The sequence below is a fragment of the Taudactylus pleione genome, unplaced genomic scaffold, assembly GCF_031769625.1.
Source record: "Taudactylus pleione unplaced genomic scaffold, aTauple2 ptg000092l, whole genome shotgun sequence".
NCBI lineage: Eukaryota > Metazoa > Chordata > Amphibia > Anura > Myobatrachidae > Taudactylus > Taudactylus pleione.
In genome coordinates this window covers 7,908,132-7,932,197 of record NW_028284494.1, presented here as the reverse complement: position 1 = coordinate 7,932,197, position 24,066 = coordinate 7,908,132, and the positions used below count along the sequence as shown (strand labels likewise).

The 24,066-nt window shown below is 44.4% G+C and overlaps 1 protein-coding gene across 1 annotated transcript; it reads left to right on the top strand.

Moving 5' to 3' along the window:
* The first annotated feature begins 150 nt into the window (after positions 1 to 150).
* LOC148527160 (granzyme A-like) lies at positions 151 to 21,920 on the top strand. Its single transcript, XM_088469452.1, has 5 exons — positions 151 to 205; positions 1,812 to 1,887; positions 11,251 to 11,395; positions 14,729 to 14,995; positions 20,414 to 21,920. The coding sequence occupies exons 1-5, from the start codon at positions 151 to 153 to the stop codon at positions 20,552 to 20,554; spliced, it is 684 nt and encodes a 227-aa protein (XP_088325578.1). The 3' UTR covers positions 20,555 to 21,920.
* The last annotated feature ends 2,146 nt before the right edge of the window (positions 21,921 to 24,066 follow it).

Here is a 24,066-nt window from a genome sequence, read left to right as displayed (position 1 = left end):
ATCATACAGTCAGAGTGAAGAAAACATAAAAGTAACCTAATAATCTATAGCATTACACCAAAACCACATCTCAACAAGTTAGTGCTTTATTATAGCAAGTATACCATTACACCATTCAGATCAGTTACAAGGGGCAGGCAACTGAGCAACATGAGCCTACTAAGGATTCCATTACTTGTAGCAATAATGTTGCAGATCCAAAATTGTAAGTATCTCTATTACATCTATTGCTTCGGACATACTAGTGACATTAGTCATTGATTATATACATAATATACACTTAAAATCTGAAATACTATCTCAACAAATGATGTTGGTGCTCTGTTGAGTAACATGGGTTTGACCCCGTCGCACAAGAATTTATAGGGTATAATATTTATTTTTTTAATTTCCCCACAATATCCTGTTTATGTAGTTAAAGGAAGGGGGGTGCTACCATGGACACATTAGGAAATATCAAAGCAACTGAAGAAGAAATCTGAAATGTCCAAAAGGTGGTGCACTAGAGAGTTCTGAATGAACAGCGAAAATTGGTTAAAAATAAAGAATGTGACAAAGAATAGAATAGAATAAGTGTATTAAAATTACTGTCTGATTAAATATATGAGAGACATATTATAGGAACTCTCTTACAGTGCACATAAACAGGAGACGACAACACAACAGTATATCTAACTACATATGTTCGTTTCCTGGACTTCTATTGCCAGTGTGAAAGATGGAGACTTATGGATAATATATTCAATAACGATTTACATATTTATTTCCCAGAAGGCACTTTTATTTAAAACCAAATAATATGTATTTGAGTGAACAAGAGTTTGTGCAATTCTGATTGAACACCTTATAGGATATATGGTACCATCTATTCCTAATTAATGTGAACTGATATGTGAAAACATCAATCACACCTGAACAATTATTCACTATTAGGAAAATAACGTTTCAGTAGAACCACTTATCAATACTTTATTGACAAGAGTATGTACAAAATAGATATACTCCTAATATAAAAACAGGTCAATATTCTGCATTGAAAAAATAGATCCCTGTTATTCAGTGCAAAGAATCATATAGAACTGAGTGTTTCACTAGAAACCACCTTTGACCTATTGTTAATTTTGAATACAATATACCAGATACTAGCTGATCTACTATATGGCATTATTTTTCTAACCTATAAAACCTGCCATTCCAAATGTGAAGGCACATATTATTTGATAATACAGATAGGAATTAATAATGACATTTAATTGGTAGTAAAATGTAACACCCTTTAATAAGTATGAGAAAGAGGGATAATCCATATAGGGTGTAAAATATGTAAAATAAAATAGAACTATATGTGTGTATATTACATCTTTAAGATAGTATTGTATCTGTATGTGTTTAATATGACTGTGTATAATTATAATATGTAAAGTGTGAAGGGGTGAAACATGGCCCCAGTGTAAGTGATTTACTGCACCTCATACACCGCATGGAGGGATGGTTCTAGAAAGAGCACATGGACAGGTCAGCAAGGTTATAAATGCCACTGCAGCAGCAGTAACTGCCAGTCTCCTGATCCCCCTCCAGAGCTGACGGACCTGATAACCTCCATGCTGTCTGGCTTAAGAGCTGAGGGGACAGCAGAGACAGAGTAACAGGCTCAGTCAGGCCAGTGTGAGCAGAGCAGCACACACCTGAGCTGCGGAGCAGCAGCGTCAGATCGGAGGAGTAGCCGCAGCAGCATCTGGCCACTGAGATAGTGGAGGTCAGGCAGGGAGCTGTGTGACGCCAATCAGCAGTGGAGCAGCCCAGCTGAGAAGACAGGAGGCGGAGGCAGCTGCTAGAGATTTGCCTGACTGACATAAGGAATCAGCTGGGAGCAGCTATACAGGAGTGGTGAGCCCAGATAGTAACACAGCATTACAACACTGGGAGATAGGGGAGGTGAAGCAGACACTGGTCTCAGCTATACAGGAGGAATTCAGTTAGCTAACTTGTGAGGGAGTGAAGCTGTTAGAGACACTGCAAGTAACAGCATTTACATCCTCTTTGCCTCACAGTAGAAATATCTATCAGGAATTTGCTGTGCAAACATTATATATCCCCTCATTTCACCCTTCCCTGCTGATACTGCTGAGGTAGCTGTCAGTCTGAATGCAGAGTATACTGAAGTATATAATAAGAATTATTTGGCTATCACTAAAGCTGCATACACACACAACGATTTTTTAATGAACGATTTGAGTAAACGATTTTTTCCCTTGAAAAAATTAACTAAAATCGTTTACTAAAGTTGTTCATTTACTAAATGTCATGAACGATTTTTATGAACTACAAAAGATTTTTGCATATTCCCTTAATGAAAATCGTTGAGTTGACAAGTCTGACTGAACGACAAACTACAAACGACAAACTACAAACGTGAACGCGCATGAACGATAATCGTTCATCGTTTGACTCAGAAAGTGAACGATTTTTGCCATCAATTATCGTTTAACGATAATCATTAAAAAAATCATTGTGTGTGTATGCAGCTTTAGGAGTCACTCTTATAAAACTTTTATAATAGCCAAATGGAGAAAAGTGCTGGGGGAGAGATAGGACTAATTTAGACCTGCAGTGATTGCATTTACAGAGATATTACCTTCTGGCTTAGATTACCATTATTACACTAACTAATCCCTGGGGCCATGAGACATCCTTAAAAAGCAGACTGTAGTAGCAATATTACTGAGGTTCTGTTTTCAGAAGAAAATAACTTTACAAGGTGATTCGCTACAATAGCTGCCAATATTAAACGGGATTCTGGACTTGAGACAGGAGAAGCACATTTGCTGTACTAACGGCACCCGTCCTCAGGATATGATATAAAACACTACCCGGAACATATAGCAAGCTAAATACTGCTCAGTCTAAGCGAACTATAGCAGAGGACATCCTTCTGTTAGATACAAATTGGGATTACTCCCGGATGCAGGACTAAAGGCACACCACAGGCTGTTTATTGTGTGATAGACTCATTCATAGACTTTTCTAAATAATTTCATATGTGATGTTTTTCAGTGTTTGCATGTAATAATATACAGGATATTTATCCTGTTAGCTATTTGCTAGGTATTATATAAATTGCTATATTAATAATAAGAGTATGGTTGATTGTATTACAACTACTATTCTAATATATTTGCAACATAAACATGTGTTATTCAATATGTTAGTAGTACAAAACCTCTAAAACTCTGTTTGGAAGTTATCACAAAATATAGAAAAGAAACTTGTACTGTGGTGTTATTTACTTAATAATCCTTAGGTGAGATATTTCAAAGAGTGAATTCAGTGGAGAAGAATTATACAGATAGCAGGTAAATTATGTTTTTATGTAACGCAACACTAATTTAGTAATTAGGTGGGTTTTGCCCAAGTGGACCCATACTACATTATAACAGTAAATAGCTTGGGTGGAGGCACTAAACTTAACCAATCTGCAGTCACAAACAGGGTTACAAAAAGATTTGGGAGTGTAGCGAGGACGCCGTATTAATTTTAATACACTTATTCTATTCTTTGTCACATTCTTTATTTTTAACTAATTTTCGCTGTTCATTTTTTTGATATTATTGAATAATAATAAAAGTTATGTTTTAATTTAATATAAGAACTCTCTAGTGCACCACCTTTTGGACATTTCAGTTTTCTTCTTCAGTTGCTTTGCTCTGTTAAGTAGACTGTTATCCTCAGTGTATTGAAATTACAAGAATTCAATTTAATCACTGAAAATAAGAATGGTTCCAACTTCATTTTATGAAGCTATTAGTAGTAATATTAGTAGTAGTATTAGTATAGTAATAGTATTGCTATTACTTCTACTACTAATATACTTTTTATATCACCAGCATATTCAAGAATGTGTAAGAAAAGGAGGGATATATTGATCTAAAATAACAATACAAGGAATACTGGGCCTGATTCAGAGCCGGATGCTCTTTGAGAGCGCCCATTCTGAATCAGGGTGTCCAATTTTTTTTTTAAAGTCGGCCACCCACAGCTTTTGCGAGCGACCAGGTGATGGTCGCGATGGTCGCGACCATCGGGGCTTGCTACGAGACCCTTGTGGTAGGGTCTTGCCCGTCACAAGCCCCAGAGAGCTTCCTGCTCTAACAGAGCAGAAAGCTCTCCACTGACATCACTAGTGATGTCAGTTGTGCCTCCCACAAACGGCAGGCGTTCCTTCGGGAACGCCTCCGTTTGTGTAGCCACCAGGGCAGGATTAAGGCCTTTTGGGGGCCCTGGGGCAACTAAGTTGTGGGGGCCCCCACCAAGCCACATGGAGCCTACCCGTTCCCCCGCCATATGCAGACCCTCCAACATGACCCGTTCCATTAGGTACAAAATGCTCTGCTCCTGGACTTCCCTCTTAATTTATGATTACAGTCACCTTTGGTGAATCACCTGTCTAATCAATTACCTAGTGCTACACAAGTGACTGCAATCATACATTAGGTGTTAAGTCCAGGAGCAGAGTATTTTGTACCTAATGGAACGGGTCATGTTGGAGAGTAGTCACACGTTAAACACGGACACACACATATAATACATATGTAGCAAACATGTTTTCTATAACATACATACTAACACACACATGTACAGTATACACATACACACTAACACATATACCTACACAGTATACACACACTAGCACATACTGTATATACACATTAACACATACATACACACTAACACATACACAGTATACACACACACTAACACATACTGTATATACAATAACACATATACACGCTAACATATACAGTACTGTATACAGTATACAATAACACATATATACACTTAAACACATACATATACACATATAGACTATAGTAAACTTACATTCTATGTAGGCTGCTGCTCACTTCATTAGGCCCCGCCCCCTCACGCTGTACTGCCGCGAATCTCGGGTCATATGGGGGCGGGGCTTGCCATGTTGGCTCCGCCCCCATTTTGGGAAAAGCAGAAGGGGGGATTGGTCGTCAGGGGGGTGGTTTCTAGCTGACCTGCAGCAGCAGCAGGGTGCAAGGAGCTGGCTGGCTGTGCACTCTCCCTCCTCAGCATGACACTGACACACCCCCCGGATCATGCACTGAGATGAGCAGGCTGTGGTTCAGCCTGTGCTATGATCGGAGCCTGTGTAATGCGCTGCCCGTGCATTACACAGGCTCCGATCACAGCACAGGCTCAGCGCATGATCCGGACTGTGCTAGGGGGGGGCGATCGCTCCAATCGCCCCCCCCTGGATCCGCCACTGGTGTGGGGGCCCTCTGTGTGTGGGGCCCAGGGACGACCGCCCCTGTCGCCCCCCCCCTTAATCCGGCCCTGGTAGCCATCCTCCCTCCCCGCCTTAGTGTTAGGGACTGCTGGTAACATAGAGGCCGTGACGTGGCCCAGCAGCCTCCCATGTATTTGCAAATGCATGCAACTAATATCTCTGAATTTCTATGACCATATAGTCTTCATATATTGTTGCAGGTATTATTCAGTGTGCTGAGGTACAATAGGGGGTTAAATCCCCCTCCTTTGCTACTTAGTATGACCCCTCCCTTTCATGCACCTGATTAGTACTGCTAGATTGATTGAGCAGCTGCCATTTTTGTTTGTTTGTTAGGAGTTGCATGGAGGAGCCAGCATTAGTAGGGCATGCTGGTTCTAGTAGTGCTAGTTGGAGTTCCCAGGGGTGACTCCCAGGTAAGCTGGCTCTCAATTTGGATGCATTTATGTATGTGCCTTTATCATGAGGCCTTACATTTGACAAAATTATATATGTGCCTTTATCATGAGGCCTTATAATTGGTATATTTTACATTTGGGGTGAGCGTTTGGGCGTAGGGCCCCCGGGACTGGTCTGGCTGGGCCTCCTCAGGGCATCACCACTTAATACACATAGTTGCTTTTCACATCACCTTTTATGTTTGTTTATTATTCATGTATTTTTTCACATATATTTTAACCTCTCATTCCACACTTAATGATTACTCACACACAGCTATACTTTACACTGCACTGTCACTCTTTTTCCATTTTCGTTTGATGCCCTGAGGGGGGGGGCCTGGGCTGGACGTTTTTTGGGGTGCACTGCGCCCCGGACGTGAACCCCTTAGTGTTAGGGACTGCTGGTAACGGAGAAGCCGTGACGTGGCCCAGCAGCCTCCCATGTATTTGCAAATGCATGCAACTAATATCTCTGAATTTCTATGACCATATAGTCTTCATATATTGTTGCAGGTATTATTCAGTGTGCTGAGGTACAATAGGGGGTTAAATCCCCCTCCTTTTGCAACTATTAGAGAGGACATGCAAGAAACAGGGCCCTTTTATAAAAGAGGGGACCGGGGTGTGTCAGCACCACCCACTTTGATTGGCAGGAGGGATAATCTTGTTGTAGTTTTCATAGAAACAAATCAAGCACCCAAGTTCACCCATGATCCTGCTCCACTCCTAGAGGAGGGGGTGGGGCCCACAGGGAGTGGGGCCCACCGGGGATTTCCCCTGTATCCCTATGGGCCTGTCCATCCCTGGCTACAGTACAGGCACAAATACACTGTGATGATGATAACTTGTCTTAAATCAGACGCATATGCTGCCAATACAAGGGCTAATGCATCTCATGTTGTGTACGGCTCTTCACACAGGCAGAAGTATGTTATTTTTCCATGCTTTTTTTAAGAATACTTTTTTATGTCCATTTTGTCAACAACTCTGCATTAGAGGTGCCAAGAGGGTGAGGCGCGGTACAAAATAGGCAGGTCTATCTGTGAGCATGGCAGTGCAAGAGGAGCATCCAACCCCACCATGGCATGGCCACACCATGCCCGTTTATGTACAATGGGCAGCTTCTGCACACAGCCCCTACCAGGTGTAGCCACACACCCCTCACTTGAAGTGTAGACAGCTCAGCATATGTTTGATAATGTGCTCTTTTCTAGAAAGAGAGCAGAGCAGGAGTCTCAGAAGGGAGACCAGGCATTGTCAGCCCCCCCCATCCCCTTAGCATCTGCATCTCATCCATGCCGGACTGCCAACCATCGGGGCTTGCGACAAGACCCTTGTGGCAGGGTCTCGTCTGCCGCAAGCTCCAGGACTTGCGCACGCGCAGTGTGCATGCGGCATGTGCGCACTGCCTGCCAATGTACCCGCTTGCGAGCTTGTCTGAATCAGGCCCTCAGTAAAGTACATTTCTTTAAACAATGTTTTTCAAAAAAACCTGCCACAGCCACTCAATAAATGCCACCCTGGCCCTAGCCCATCCAGCTCCTGGTAGTTTAAACGTACAGATTATTCATGTGACTGGCAGGGCTGCATATACTGTATGTCATAAACAAATATCCAACTCTGTGATGTCCTAAGGCTGCTGGTGGCTAATATACAGACTTATACAGAATAAAGGTAATCCTACAGCAAATGACTCATTTTTTGTATTCAGTAACCTAAAAAATATTAACCATTAATGAGCTGGAATATGCTGAGATAAGAGGTGTATAGTGTGTGGACAGCAGTTACAGGAACTGTGATAATGTTCCCCATTTGTACATTTTAAAAAACAATAGTGAAAATGTGATGAGCTGATATGAAACATCCTGAGTTAGAAGTGAGACTTTTCCTGTTACAGGTGTGAAAACACAAGATCAGATACCAGCAGTCAAACAAAAATAACACTTTTCTCTCAAAGCTATTTAAAGAAAAATTAGCTGATGACCTTTTTACAATTATTCAGATGTATAAGCATATTGGCATCTATGTACTTAGGCAAATATGGGGAAAAGACTGGTAGATTTTCCATTCTTACCTCCATACTTCCCTTGGGATGTAGTTAATACTGACAAGGAAATCCCGACAAGGGACTTAAGATAGGCGTCGAAATACCAACGCCTATCTTAATCCCGACACCGGAACGCCAGCCCGAATGAGGTAAGTCCGTGGCGCCCTTAGCATTAGCCGTGGGGGAGGGTTAGGTTTAGGGAGCGTAACGGGGTTAGGTTTGGGGAGGGGTAGGGTTAGGCACCCCTAAGGGGGAGGGTTAGGTTCAAGCATCCCTGGGGGAAGGTTAGAGCTAGGCACCCCCCCCCGGGAGGGTTAGGTTTAAGCTGCGGCATGGGGGGTTAGGGTTAGGCACCACTAAGGGAGTTTATGGGGGGAGAGGGGTAGGGATAGGGTACTTACCTGCCCCGTCAGTATCTTCTCCCTTCGGGCTGCCGGCGTCGGGATATGAACCGGCTATTCACCCACCGGGACTTCATACGCATTCCATGTACCTGCTTCTGGACTTTACAAGCCAGTACAAATGGGGGCACGTAGAGGCATGCTTACCTACTTTCTGGCTGTGGGGGAGATGTATCAAGCTTTGGAGAGTGATAAAGTGGAGAAGTTGCCCAAGGCAACCAATCAGCTTCTACCAATCAGCTTCCAATTACCAACTTTATTGGTAATGGCCTGCCACTCGTGCAGACACTGTGCAGCTCCAAGTCCCAAATTGGAGGAATACTGTTGGCTCTCATGATACTGAGCTGTCCCCACATTACAGCAAGTTTTGGATGAGAGGTGAATGTCCTCTGTAATAGTTTCCTCAGTGAGGATAAATTCCCTGCTGGTCCGGGCTGCAAAGAAATTGGACTTCTGACTACAGCCTCCAGCACTTCCGGTTTCCTCAGAAAGATCTTAAGTCCCCAGAACATATGTTGTAATTATATTCAATTATTATAACTAATGGATTCAGTGACAGTATATCATCTGGAAAAGCTTAATACCATTGCTCTGGTGATCACCATGGAGCATGTTTTGCCTTAGACTTACATATCTAGGTTATATGTAGTATCTAAATTGGTCATTGATATCTGATTATCACTATGGGCCTGATTCAGCAAGGAACACATTTGCAAAGACTCACGCAATCGGTCAATTGCTGCGTTCTGCGCATGCATATACATCGCAGTGCACGTACGAGAACTAGCAATTTCAAACAGAATTGTGATTGCAGACACAGAGCAGAGTGATTGACAGGAAGTGCCGTTTGTGGGTGGTGATGGGGGGGGGGGGGTCGGGCGAACGCAGGCATACCAGGGTGTTTCAACACCGTTGCAGGGCCATGCATAAATTAGCCATAAGCAGCCATAGCACTGATAGTGTGCGTGGATATTAGCAATTTCTGAATAAGGTCAGGGCTCGTGCAAGGGGATGTAGTTCTGAGACCGGTTGCCGCATGGCGGCCGGTCTCAATCCCGCCACTACAATCCCTGCAGGGGATTTAACATAGGCGTCGAAATACCAATGTCTATGTTAATCAGGACGCCGGACCGATCGTAGCGAATCAGGTCCAATGTAACAAATTAAAATTTTTTTGTTTGTCCTTTCGTTTGAAGTGTAACTTCCTAAGTGCCTATGCCCCAAGAGTATAGAAAGTGACAATTATTTCCCACAAACTATGCTTTTGTGACCTGGTCAGAGATATTTTGAAATGTTCTTATTTCAACATGATGGGATTCATAATGGGTCTCCAAGGCGGTTTTACCACGTTTACCAGCTTCCTTTGCCTTTGGGACAGCAGTGACACCAAGGGCAACTACGACAGAGAACACTGGCCACTGTGGACGGAGTTCTGTGTGGGGATGAATAACGTCAAGTGGGAGCCATTTATGGACTCCAAAGGTGCTGATGCCGCCACTACACATCGAGTTGAGCCTCATGAAACAATTTGCTAGAGCTCTAGATAAAGATTTAGCAGCCTTCAAGTACTTCTTCCCCAAGCTGTCTGAGGCAAAGGTCAAACCCAGTATTTTTGTGGGACCACAGATCAAGAAGATCCTGTAGTTCGCTCAGAAGTAGCTTGGACCAGCTTTATCGCGGTGGCTCGCAGCTTCCTGGGCAACTACAAGGCTGAAAACTATTCAGAGTTGGTTGAGACTTTATTGAGGAACTTCGGCACAATGAGGTCCCTCAAAGTCCATATTCTTGATGCACATCTTGAGAAATTCAAGCAGAACATGGGAGCGTACTCAGAGGAGCAAGGCGAGTGCTTTCTCCAGGACATACTGGAGTTTGAACGCTGCTACCAAGGACATTATAACAAGAACATGATGGAAGACTACATCTGGGGGCTGATTAGTGAACGTGATATACTGTATAATCGTAAATCTCGAAAATCTCGAAAAGCTACTCATGTTTGTACAACTTTATATATGTTAATTTTCATACATCTGCGAGATCACACGCAGCTCCCCCAAGAGGAACGGGGATGGCGACTTGGACCATTCTACAATACGTGTTGCCCGTTTTGTAGGCGAGGGCTGCCTGCACTTGTACATGGAGCTTGTCGCTTTGTGGGATGAGCTGCAGTTGTGGTGCACAGGCACAGATGCCAAGGATCTTTTGCTTCTTTGTTGTTGTGCAGTGCTTTATGGGCATGTGTACCTGGAGTCAGGCCTGGGTGAAGGGGTCATGGCCTAATCGTGGGTGGCGTGGCCATGCCCCCTTAAGAAAAAAAAACAGAAAAAATATAGTTGCAGGACTACGAAACTGTGCTGCGTGCTGGGGAGGGGGGCGCAGTGAGCCCCTCAGCCCAGCGTAAATCCAGGGGGGGCGTGATCAGGATAATCGCTCTCCCCACTGGCAGAGGAGACTGCTGCTGCAGCAGCAAGCAGTCTACCTTTGCAGCCCAGCATACAGCACACAGCCCCCGCCAGGCCCCTCCAGCAAGCCTGGGGCAAGGTAATTAGTGCCCGCCCCCTCCCCCCTCTCGGCGCCCCTGCCTGGAGTATCCATGTTGAAGTCCTGACTATAGGGTGGTGTTTCAGCTGTGCTGGTATATTGCCTATATGCAGGTATTTGAATAGACAGTTACTATGTCTGATGTACATTGCTGTAATGCTCATGTTGTTAGGTTTTGACATCTATGCTGCAAAACATGGAACTTTGCATGTAAGGTACATATCTCATTATAAATAAATGTATTATGCAGTTTATTACAGTATGCTTTTGGGAAATTTTCATTCTTTATATTACTTTGGAAAATGAATATTGCATTTGCCAGTGCTTTGCATATGCTCTAACCTCATGTTCATTTAACTGTTTTGTACTATTTTAAAGTATTCACTTTGCAGCGCTAAGGCACCCAACGCTAAAGTGGCTAACTTGTTCCCTATGATGTCACTACAGGCCTGGAAAGGAAATGTCTGTGCATACTGTATATTAGACAGTTTTCTTTTGTGTTTGTAGGGATAAGACAACTACTGTTGACCTCGGTGTTCACTCTATAAAGAATACCAAAAACAGCCAAAGACAGCATTTCACAGTTATACAAGCAATTCCACATCCAAAATGTAATAAAGAAAAACACATTAATAATCTCCTGCTTTTAAAGGTAAATTCCCAATGTATTATCTACTACATGGAATCATGTGTGCCTTTATAGAGCATATATATGTTTTTGTTTCATTTTCCAGGAAGATGTACCTCAATTAATATTGTATGTTTGTTTATAGTGTACCAAAATGTGCCAAGTGCCGGACAGTAGGGAAAACAGGGTGTACATAAAGCATGACACAAGGACATACAAGGGGAGTGTTAGGATCCAGTGCTTAGGGCAATATACAAGTGTATATGGAGCAACTTCAACTGGAGACATCCAGTCTCTTAGTAATATAACAATGATAAACAGTTGTTGAAGCTATAGCACCTTGGTGTGTCTACTTATGGTATTAGATGTTGTTCAGGAGGATTGCATATACGTGTATGGTGTGTGTTTATTGATGATGCAGACATAGGAAGTGTAAATTAAATACTCTTTATTAATGAGTGTCACAGTGTTTTGTTGTAGTTGTGAGGACCCCCTACATGGCCCAATGATGGTATGGGACCTGCTGCGGATATTTGGTTGTTCCTCCAGGGAGAACCTTAATTGTATAGTCCAGACTTCTGTGTCTTTGCTATACATCCCTGATTATTAGCTACTTGGTAGCTTGAACTAACTGAACTAGCCACTAAGGGCTGTGAGCTGGGGTGTGGGTGCGGGTCCCATACACAATGCTGCACTTAGGTAAAGTCCACTTGCTTCCTAGTCATGCGGGGAGTGAAGTGGAATTCCTCCATACCACAGTCAGACTTTAATGTGGGACTGTATCATACCTGCCTACCCTCCAGGAACAGCCGGGAGGCTTCCAAAAATCAGATGGCGCTCCCGGCCTACCGGAAAAGTGGGCAAGTCTCCCGGCTGGCCGCCGCCCACCCGCATACCCCTGAACCCCCTGCACCCCCACATACACACACCCGAAGCACGGGGGCGATGACGCGATTTGTGCTGAAACATGTTATCGTAGCCCCACCCCCTGCTTCACAATGCCGCCAATCTCTGCATTTTGCAGTGGTGACAGGGCCACGATGACATAATCGTGTCATCATGCTCCACCCTCACTGCCGGGTAATGGCATATGGTCACGCCCCCATATGCCGCATCACGCCCCCCGCTGTGGAGACCTGGTTACCCTATCCAGGAAGGGGCAGCCAGAATGTCAGCAAGTGTGGTCTGTATGTGTTGATCGTTGCTATGCCGAAAACTCCCTAAAGGAGTAAACCTGACATAAGTTACAACATGCAGAAGATAGAGAGCACAGGGGGCCTAAATCAGCAAGGAACGCAAGGGAGAGAACGCACGATTTTGGCTAATGTTTTTGCACTGCGCATGCGTATGCAGCGCACTGTGCGTGTGCAAACTAGCCAGTGCAAAAGGGTTATGGTACACAGACTACACGCTGTGTATTTTCAGACCCTTTTTAAATTGATTGACAGGAAGTGCCGTTTGTGGGTGGTGACGGAGGGTGGTCAAGGGAACGCAGGTGTTATAACGCCGTTATAGGGGTATGCATAATTAAGGCAGTGCGGTGAGCCGGTGACATATGCAGCCATACAGTAAGGTGTACACAGGAAGTGGCCAAAATCCTGCGACAGGTGAGGTCAACCACTATTATGCTAATGGCTCCGATGGTTCGCGATGTTACCGATGTTTACTCTATCTTGCGTGCTGATCAGGCTGTGAGTAAAGGGAGATGGGCGGCTTAGTATGGGGCTGGGCGTCTGCATCTTGTGCTGCGGTCTCCGTCCGTATGCATTGATTAGTATATTCTCGCAGCGGATGGGTGCGTCCGTCTGCTAACGTGCGTTCAGGCCCTGTGACTCTCATAAGGAGTATTTCATTTACACCTGTTACATCTCCATCATCAATAAACACACGTCATACACATATATGCAATCAAACATCAAACAACATCTTAGACAAACAAACAAACAAAAACAAGAAGACACACAAAGGTGCTGCTAATACTAATACTGCTAATACTAATACTGCTAATACTAATACTGCTAATACTAATGCTGCTAATACTAATGCTGCTAATACTAATGCTGCTAATACTAATACTGCTAATACTAATACTGCTAATACTAATACTGCTAATACTAATACTGCTAATCCTAATGCTGCTAATACTGATACTGCTAATACTAATGCTGCTAATACTAATGCTGCTAATACTAAATTTAAAATCCACTAAATAGATTTTGAAAGAAAGTAAGAAGCCAATAAGTCTTTATAATCATATTTTCAGTTTATTACTAAAGGATACAATAAACTGTAAGTTACCTCCCTGGTTCTAACTTCTTATATTAATATGAGAGTTTCACTGCTCTGATGTACAATAGTCACTGCTACAGTATGGACTGGCAGTAAGAGTGATAGTGGGGCCTATTCATCATACGTTAAATGGCCCAGTAACCATGCGGAAACAATAGTTTCCACATATTTAAGTCCCGATGATGAATAGGTCCCAGGAGTTACACTTGGGGGTATATAGTAATACCTAAGAATTATGTCTTGCTGAGATTGCATTCCCGTGCGAGTTTTCCCTGATGTTGCAACTTGGAGATTTACTTACAGCAAAGACGAGTGCAAAACACAATGAAGTAGATGAGAAAACACGCAAATAGAAGTCAATAGACCATCGAACCACACATGGATACTTTTCATAGACAGAAATACAACTCATGTATTTACTAAGAATCATGTTAAAAACACAATAGAACATGGAGTAGAAGAAATGAATAGAAGTGCCTGTGAGCTGCGTGTTGTGCCGAGGTACTGCACAGATCAGTCTAATCGGTGCAGTGCTTCTGTGTGTAGTGTAAAGAAAAGGTTAAAGATTGGAATAAAAATCAGAGTGGTCCCCCCACAAAAAAAAAGCATAACCAGCCCTGGTCCTCTGAGCCCGTTCTGGTACAGGAAAATCGGGGGGAACTGGTGCGGTGTTCTTCTATTTTCCTATAACCAGAACTGGACTGAACCTGCCGAGGTGGTGTTGCCATTACAGGGAGACACTAAGTGTGGGGTCCCCCTGACAAAGCAGTAACCAGCCCAAACTGCTCAGCCCAGGGCAATACTCAGAAAGTGGGGAAAGTAATGTCTAACATTAATAATAATAATTGTAAATATAATAATAATAATAATAATTATAATAATACGTAAATAATAATAATTGTTCAACCATTTTGTAGGTAGCAATAGATGAATGAAAGGGCGGTCTATGAATGATGGTATATTTTCACACTATATGCCCTTAAATTCAAGCCACCAATATCACATGATTTGATACGGCTTGTTGCGTTAGATTAAATACCTAATGTAAATTTGCTTTTCCCTTTAAAGCTGTCGGGTAAAGCGAACTTAACGAAATCTGTGAAAACTGTTCTGTTTCCTGAGAAATGTACTGATGCTAAGCCCGGCAGTGTCTGTGATATAATCGGATGGGGGAGGACTGATAACAAAAAACCTGGCACGTCAGGCAAGCTAATGGAGGCCAGAGTGACCGTCCTGGACAGGAAGGTATGTGCCGCACAGTGGAGGCCAACAGTGAGAATCACTAAGGACATGATGTGCACCAGCGGGAAAGAAGCAGCTAGGGGCTTTTGTAATGTGAGTATCAGATCAATACACTGTGAAATAAATGACCTTAGATCATCTGATGTCACTACCACCTTATCAATGAGAGAGAGAGGGAGAGAAACAGAAATAGAAAAAAACAACTAGTGTAGTATGTTCCAGGCAGAACTGGTATGATTAGCCGCCGGCTGAAATCCTGACAGCGGAAGGCCGGGTGGATCAGAATTCCGGCAGTGGTGGGTAAGTAGGCTAACCTACCCCTACCCCCCTAACCCTCCCTTGGTGGTGCCTAACCCTAACCTCCCTAGGGGGTGCCTAACCCTAACCCCCCCTCCCCGCACCCTAAACCTAACCCTCCCATGGGGGTGCCTAAACATAACCTCCCCACAGTGGTGCCTAACCCTAACCCCCTTTCCCGTATCCTAACCCTAACCCTCCTGGGAAGTGCCTAACCCTAACCCGACCCCCAGTGGTGCCTAAACCTAACCCCCCCTTCTCCGGGGACTTTGCCGTTACCTACCCGTCCGGACGATCAGGATTCTGCCGCTTTGTGATGCCGGCGTCTGTACCCCATTTACTGTCGGGATATCGGTGTACCTCTACATGTAGAAAAAAAAAGTACCATAGTGTAGTATTAGAAATAAAGATTATTTATTTTTACAATGATATAAAATGCCCGTACATGGATGAGATCTGGTTGTAGATTCTCTGGCCAAGAAGGGTCTCCTACCAATCAATAATCTGGAAAAAACTGTGAAAGTGGCCCTATGTGCACACGCCTGGGGTGCGTGCCCTGAAAACTGGGTGTGGCCTTGTGGCAAGGGGTGTGGCCTAATGTGAAATGCCATGTCCTCAAGCCACGCTCCCCATCTCCCCAGTGGCATTATCCTACCTCTCCCCAGCACCATCCTCCTGCCCTAGCACAGAATAGCCACCACCCCCACAGACAGATCATCTCCCTTTATCGCAAAATTATCTCCCCCTAGTATAGCAGATCCCCCTCCCTCACAGACAGATCATATCCCCCTAGTTCAGCAAATCCCCTTTCCCCCTTAGACAGATCATCATGTCCCCTTAGCAAAGATTAGCTCCCTCTGACCCTCCCCCACCACAGACAGATCATCTCTAATAAGTACAGAATAACCCCCCCTCAGATCATCAATAATCACCCCCCCCAGTGCCCCCACCCCAGACATCCCCCTGATACAGATGAGCGATATTTATAGCTGTCCCCAGACCCCATCTTCCTATGATCAGCCCAGCCCCGACCTGTCATGTCACCTGACATGCAGTGCTGCTATTGTAGGTCTCCCAGTCCCAGCCTCAAAGCAGCCAGCCCAGCCCCATTGTCATAGGCATCGTCCTTCTCCGGCTGGGGATGATCTCATGAATTTTAATTTTAAATAAACCCCCAGCCCAGGTTTTCCTGATCTGCTGACCCTCTGGTAACTAGCCTACCACTGCTACCACCAGGTACTGACTGCAGCTAGCCCAATTGTCTCCTCTCCACTCTGCCCTATACCCAGGCTGTGAAATTAAACTCCACACTTTACAGCCTGGGGAGCGGAGAGTGGAGGGGACACAATCGGGCTGACAGACTGCCTGTGAGGCCCCCGGTCCCGTAATTTACCCCACGCGGTCACGCCAGCCGTCACGGTCCCGCGCCTGCTGGTGTGTTCGCTGCACACTTCCTAACCCCTCGATGGCACTGCGGCGTGTGACAGAGACGGCATGCTGGGTGGGGCTTTAATAGCCTGGCCAATTTTCTCGAGAGAGGCTTAGCCATGGGCAGGCACTGACAGGCAGCCTGGCTGCCTGTGTAACACTGTATTTTACATGAGCCAGGTGACGCGAATTAGGGTGGCGGTGCCACAATTGAAAAGCGTCCCCACATCTAATCGGCCCACCGGGATGTTGACTGCAAAATAAAAGGGCCAATCCGCCCCTGTTCAAAGGTAATTGGAGCACAAATCTATTATGAGGAATCAATACTTGCCTGAAATATACTACAATATTGTTGTTTATTTTGGTTTCTATGGTTTCTTTTTTATGTACATTTTTTTGTGGAGGGAATATGAAGGGGAGGAGATACTTCAGAAATCATACCATCCAAATTTACTCAGTCATGTAGAGAGGGGATGTAGTTATGAGCGGCCGCCTGTCTCAATCCCAACAGTGTAGACCCGGGAAGGGATTTAAAATAGGCATCGAAACCCCGATGCCGGAACTCCAAGGACGCCAGACCGATCATCCTCTTTGCCGGGTAAGTATACACTTAGCCCGGGGATGGGGGGGTTAGGTTTAGGGATCCCCGGGGGAACCTTGGGTTAGGCACCACCCCTCCCCGGGGAAGGTTAGGGTTAGGCTAGGGGACCAGGGGGTTAGGGTTAGGCACTAGGTTGGGAGGTTATGGTTAGGCACCCCCCGGGAGGGTTAGGTTTAGAGTGCGGGGAGGGGGGGTTAGGTTTAGGCATCCTTGGGGAGGAGGTTAGAGTTAGGCACTAGGGGGGAGGTTAGGGTTAGGCACCCCTTAGGGAGGGTTAGGGTTAGGGGGGGCAGAGGGGAGGGTTAGGGTACTTACCTCAAGGTGTCAGGATTTCAAGCCGCCGGGCTGCCGCTGTCGGTATTTGTTCCAGCGGCTACCGGCATTACATACCGATTTCTGTAGAGAGCCATAATCCATAAAAGAAGCTGATACAGACTCAGTTAGGCAGGATCAGCACCAATAGCTCTGCATACATTATTGCAGAACTTACACAGAATGTTAAGTACCTATAAATGTCCAGACTGAAGGCAAATAACCCCTGAGGAAAGTCTGCATACAGACTAAAATGTTTGGGGACTTGATGATGCCAGTCACAGCTAAATGTGTCATCATGGCCCTGCCCCCAGCTGCGCAATGCCACAAATAGCGGCATTGCATAGTGGGCGTGGGGGCGGGTCTGCAATTACACAGTTCATGCCACGCCCCCTGCACCACCAACTTATACCTCACCTCAGGGATCTCAATGGGGAGGGAGCATGTAAGCGTAGGTATGTGCTGACATAAAATCACTTACCTCTGTCTTTCCCAGTCTCTTGAGTGCTCAGAACCCTACATATTTAATCAAATCTCAAAATGAAACTAAGGCCCTGATTCAGACCCACTCGCGAGCGGCTGTCCGCTCGCAAGTGGGTCGATGGTCTGCACTGCGCATGCGCACGACGGAGGGAGCTCTGTCGTGCACATGCGCGTGACGCAACGAGCGAAGGACTTTCCTTCGCTTGTAGTGTCTGATCAAAGGGGGCGTGCTGTCGATGTTGATTGACAGCACGTCCCCTTTGGTGGGCGTGCCGGGGGCGTGCCTGCCAGACGGAGGCGTTCCCAAGGGAACGCCTACCTTCAGCAGCCGGCCCCACTGACATCACTAGTGGCCTTGCGGTTGAAAAACTCAACCGCAGGCTTCTGCTCGCAGTGGCCATGGTCGCGATGATCAAGACCATTGCGACCATCATCCTGCACGCTCGTATATGCTGTGGGTGGTGACCCACAGCTATACGAGCGTCCAGGAGGACGCTCCATATTTATGGAGGTGGGCCCTGATTCAGAGCGAGCACTCTGGTCAGAGCGTCCGGCTCTGAATCAGGGCCTAATTGAATGCAGCAGCTACTGTATATGGATTTGAAAGTACAATTACTATTTATTTCCTGAAATGAACAGATTGAATAGGAAGTGGTTATGGTGACTTCTTCTCATTAAGGCCCCTATTCATCATCAGGAGCTGTTTGGTATAACGCAGCTATGGAAGTAGCTGTGTTACTTTCCTGTCCCCCATTGCCGCATCTACACAAAGCCACCGGGGAGTCAGTGAAGAGGCGGCGGAGGGATCCTACTTCGCATCCCCAGAACTTCTTCCCATAGGAAAAAGTGTGGTTACGAGAACAACCGCCATCTGAAGATGGCGCTTGTTCTCGCAGGCAAACTCTGAAAACTTTCAGTTTTCGGAGTTTGATGAATATTAGGTGGTCTTAGTCAGACCCCTGATGATGAATGGCGTGGTTAACGGGCCATTTTAGGTATGATGAATAAGCCCCATAGAGGGGTATTCAATATGAAAGGTTAACTTCCCTGGCGAAGTTAACGTTTCATATCAGAGTTTTTTTCTGCGTAAAGGTATGGTGGGCGCTCCCGCTTATCCCCGTATTCAATATCAATTAACGAAAATGGGAAACTCCGAAGTTGGATTTGCGTAAAGTTACAAATTTTTCCTTAAAATAATTGTAAGACCCCCCTAAAGTTGTAAAAACATGGGGGAACACAATGGGTACCCCCGTTTTAGCCTTTAATTGAAAGTCGGGGATTTAAATAGCCGCAGCAGGTGTTTTTTTCCCGACATTGAAGAAGTGATGCAGAAGAGCACTTAGGTTATTTTTTTCGTTTTTTTAAGTGGTCCCATCAAATTTGGGGTACATGAAAATGGGTACTAGCATATTTTGATGTCCCTAAAGTAAGTTTTTAAAAATTCTGCATTTGTGCACCTGCCGCTATAATTCTATTCTAGAAAACACCTGCCGCATACTTGCAGAATAGCCCTGAACCTATTTGTCTATTGTTTAACAATTTTTTCCCTCTTTTTTTTTTTTTGCACCCCAATTTTTAAATTCATTTTTTGGGGTGTCCCTATTTTTTTTTTACTTTTTTTGACACAGTTCTTTTTTAAATGTCAATCTCAGGGGTGCAGGCTATTTTTTTTAAGCCTACACCCCTAAACCCCAATTCTGCACTTTTTTTCGACACCTATTCAATAGTGAAAAGTTATCACCGTTTTTTATCAAAGACTTTTCAAAACTGCGATAAGTCTTTGAAATTGAATACGGTGTAAAACTAAAACCAGTGATATTAACGCAAAAAAGTTAAAAAGTGCGATATTAACGGAAAAAACGATGTTATCGCACCCATATTGAATACCCCTAATAGTGGCAAATATACCAGCATTGTGAATTTTGCCCTATTAAATAAAATTTCTTATGACCATGTATCGTGGTAATACAAAATGATAAAAATATTACATTTATCTAATGTCTTTCGGCGAGATATGGGCTCTGATAAGAAGCAATACCGGCAAAGAGTTAGAAGCAATATTTATTTCCAGGTACGGCTCCGGCAAGCCTAATGTGCATGAACAACTATCAGACTACACATGCGCTAGTAAGGGGTGATGGATGCGGATCCGGAAAATGCGTGATAAATTTCACAATTTTGCGATGAAAAATAAAGAGACCACAGAAGATATCTCCGGTATATATTGCAGCCCCCCCTACAGTACATTCTGGGGATGCTTCATTTTTGCCTGCATATTTTTTAATAAATATGCCCTTACAGAAATATACAATTTGACAGACGTGCCAAACTGTAAACATTTTTGGTTTAATCAAATATATAAGTGATTAATAAGAATCTGTTCATTCCAGGGTGATGTTGGTGGGCCGCTAATTTGTGGAGGATTCCAAAAAGGTACCATTTCTTTTGGATCAATACTGTGTGGAACTCCCAATGGAGCAGATGTCTACACGCGTCTCACTAAAGAATATGTGAAATGGATTAATAAATAACTACAGATACAATACTATTGTCTTATTGCTATGCTGTCTTTATTGTGTTTTGTACTTGGAACATAGGGAATGTGAAAATGTTCCAGATTTGATTTGTAAACTAATGTTGGTCAGTTGGTGGCTCACATACTGAATACAATTCACATTATAATAACTGATGCTTTAGCATGCATTATATGTAACTTAGAAATATATTCTACTAGCTGTTTATGGAACTGAATACATATATGACACAAATACATTATCCAAATTTATAGGAGAAATGGTAAAGAGTAGAAATAAGTGAAACTTCCAAAACCATTGTGTGAATTAGTCGCCTCATTCCAAATTTGTTTGTGAAATTCCACTTTATCTCTCTCTGATTTGATAAATCTCCCCATAAATCTTGTTTTTGCCCTACTGCATAAACTAGAAAAATCATTTCACTTACTCAATACTTTGAAAGAAACGTCCATGGCACAAGTGCTGTGGATGCCATACCCACCCATGAAACAACACTAACCTCTCCCCGCTGCTTCCTACCTAAGCACAGGGGAAGGCTGAGGAGGGGGGAAGGCCGACGACATTTCCTGTTCCCTTAAGTCCAGAATTGTGGCAATGGACAGGGACATCATGGGATGCAGTTTATAGACCGGCGGACTAAATGGCGCCGGTCTATATCCCGACAAGAGAAACTCGATGGAGTACTAAAGATAGGCTTCGAAATACAGTCGCCTATCATAATCTTGATGCCAGAACGCCGAAAGGATGACAGCCCGAACGAGATAAGACTAGGGCGTCCTTAGTGTTAGCCACAGTGGGGGAGTTTTAGGTTTAGAGAGTGTGGCGGGGTTAGTTAGGTTTTTTGGGGGGTTTAGGCCCTCCCAGGGTGGGTTAGGTTACGGTGCGGGAAGGGGGGGTTAGGTTTAGGCACCCCCAGGGGGTACTTAGGTTTAGGCACAACCCCGGGAGTTTTAGGGTTAGGCACCCCAATGGGAGAGATAGGGTTAGGGGGGGGAGAGGGGAGGGTTAGGGTACTTACCAGCCGGCGTCGGGATCTTCTCCTGTGGGATTTGAACCGGCTGCTAAACAGATGCTATACAGGTCCCAATCACATTCCCCAAGCCAACACTGACATTGAATGATTACTTGGTGCTGCGCCTCCATGTCACTCATTCAGTGCTTTAGGTGCACCATAAATATTGGCCTGCAAGGCAACCAGCTAAGTTCGCCTAATAGTAGAGCCAGCCCTGTAGCCTCTAGAATTAGTAGGATGGAATAATATTCACACCAGTCAGCACCTGTCCAATCAGATTCCATATAACTACTTTCTACACAATTTAAAATCCTCCATGCTGTTATAGGCTAATTCCTTTGTTAAGCAAAATCCAAAATAAAGTTAATGTCTGTCTGAAACAATCCAAAACATTGTCTAATTTTTTATTATTATTGTGACCTCAAATAACTAATGTAAGTGCATCAGGGATACCTGGAAGTAATTTTCTGATTTTGCACCTTTTCAATATGCTGCCCTGGTGGGTAGGACTCGACAAGAGGAGTCTTGGGCCGAAGTCCATGCCACACACATAGCTTTGGGTGGTGAGACAATACGGACTGCCCATAGAATGCAGTAAGAAGCTATTTAACCTGTACTGACATCAAAACATCTTTGCCCTTTTTCAGATTCAGTCTTAAACTTAATCGCAATATGTGATTTTTTTTAAAACGGTATCTCTGTAACCTATTCACTGATAGTCCCTCCCCTTGTCATACCTGATTGAGATGAAACTGCACTGCAGCTGGAGGCGTGACTTCACACGGCGATCACCCTGGGATTACGCACGCAGACAGGAATCCATCCCAGAGTGGGTGACATGCCGTGAGTATTGGAGGGGGTGACGGGGGAGTAGTTGCAGAAACGTAGGCATGCCTGTTCATTTGAATGCCATTGCATGGGCGTGCATAAATTAGCCACTGCGATTACAGTACTCACTGCATCCCACAAGACTTGCAATTTCTGAGACAGGTCAGACCTGCTGTAATTGTTTGTGATGTTACCGATGTATACACGGTACTGCGAGGTATTATGGATTTGAGAAAGTGGTAGTGGGCGTCTCTATGCTGGCTGAGCAGTGGCAGACATTAGCATATTTTTGCAGCTTCATTTCGTGCGATTATGCAGCTGCTATCGCAATTGCGTTCCATGCTGATTCAGGCCCATAGTACACAAAATTCAAAAAATCCTGCCACACAATAGAAATATATTGAAGTTAATAGATGGATTATTCAACTAATAATTAACCAAGTGGCTGGAAGCATCAGAATGTCTCCTCAAATCAGACGCAAATGTTTTTGTTTTTTTTTTCAATTTGAAGGCCTCTACACATGGAATGATGTAGGCAATGATACGATCTCATTAACGATATCCCTTGAACTCTCCCCGGCACTCCAGGACACGATATGCAGCAAAAGCTGTATGATGTGACACAAGATCTATCGAGCACGATCTAATGATTTGCATATCATTAGATCGTGCGTGATAGCAGACAGATGCTTGCACAGATCAGTGAGATCCGTGATGCAAGTTTCTGTCACAGATGCACGTACGGATCATGCGATCCGTGCTACAAGCATCTTTGCAAAAAAAAAATCAATAAGACACAGAGGCAGGGATGGATCAGCGAGATTCATCCATGCATCTGTGTAAAAAAGATTGAATATATAGTGAAATAAAAAATGGCAGCCCACTCTTGAAAACACAACCAGCCACAGGCTATTCACAGCCGGTTCTGGTCGTGAAAATACAGGCGACAAATGATATAGGGGTCTCTTGTATTTAACACAACCAGCACCGGGCTTTTCAGAGCCAGTGCTGGTTGTCAAAATACGGGGACAAAAGACGTAGGGGTCCACTGTATTTAGCACAACTAGCACTGGGCTCAGCCAAGCCGGTCCTAGTTTTGGAAATACATGGGACAAAGAGTAGGGTTTCCCTGTATTATCCATAACCAGCATAGGCGAAACTAAGGGGTGGTCCGGGGGTGCACCGGACCACCCATTAGCCTCTGCCACCATTTTGCTTTTTTGAACTTTAATTAATAGCTGAAAGTCAGGTTGGCCTTAATGCGGCTGCATAAGCCCGCACTTGACCGGGAGGACCTAGAAAGACAACAGCACCGCCTCCCCTGTGTTGGCCCAATCAGAATTAGCCTACGGTGCATGAGCGAGCGGTGATATCATGGCGTCAGTCCGTGCGCGCTCCTGTGTTACTGAGGAGCGGAGGTGCTGTGTGAGCTGCCCGGAGGAGGAGGAGGACACCGCGGCCTCATCCACGCTGTCGCTGACAGACTGAGCTGACAGTGACAGCCTGTCTGCAGAGAACAGAAGAGGAGTTTTTTATAAAAAAAAGCATATACTGCAGGTTCGGCATTTATTATTCTGGCAGCAGCTTGCAACAGCAGGGAAAGGGTGCTAATTTTTGGCTGTAACTTCTATTTTCAATTTTCATTAAAAATTTTCTCTCGAAAGCTATA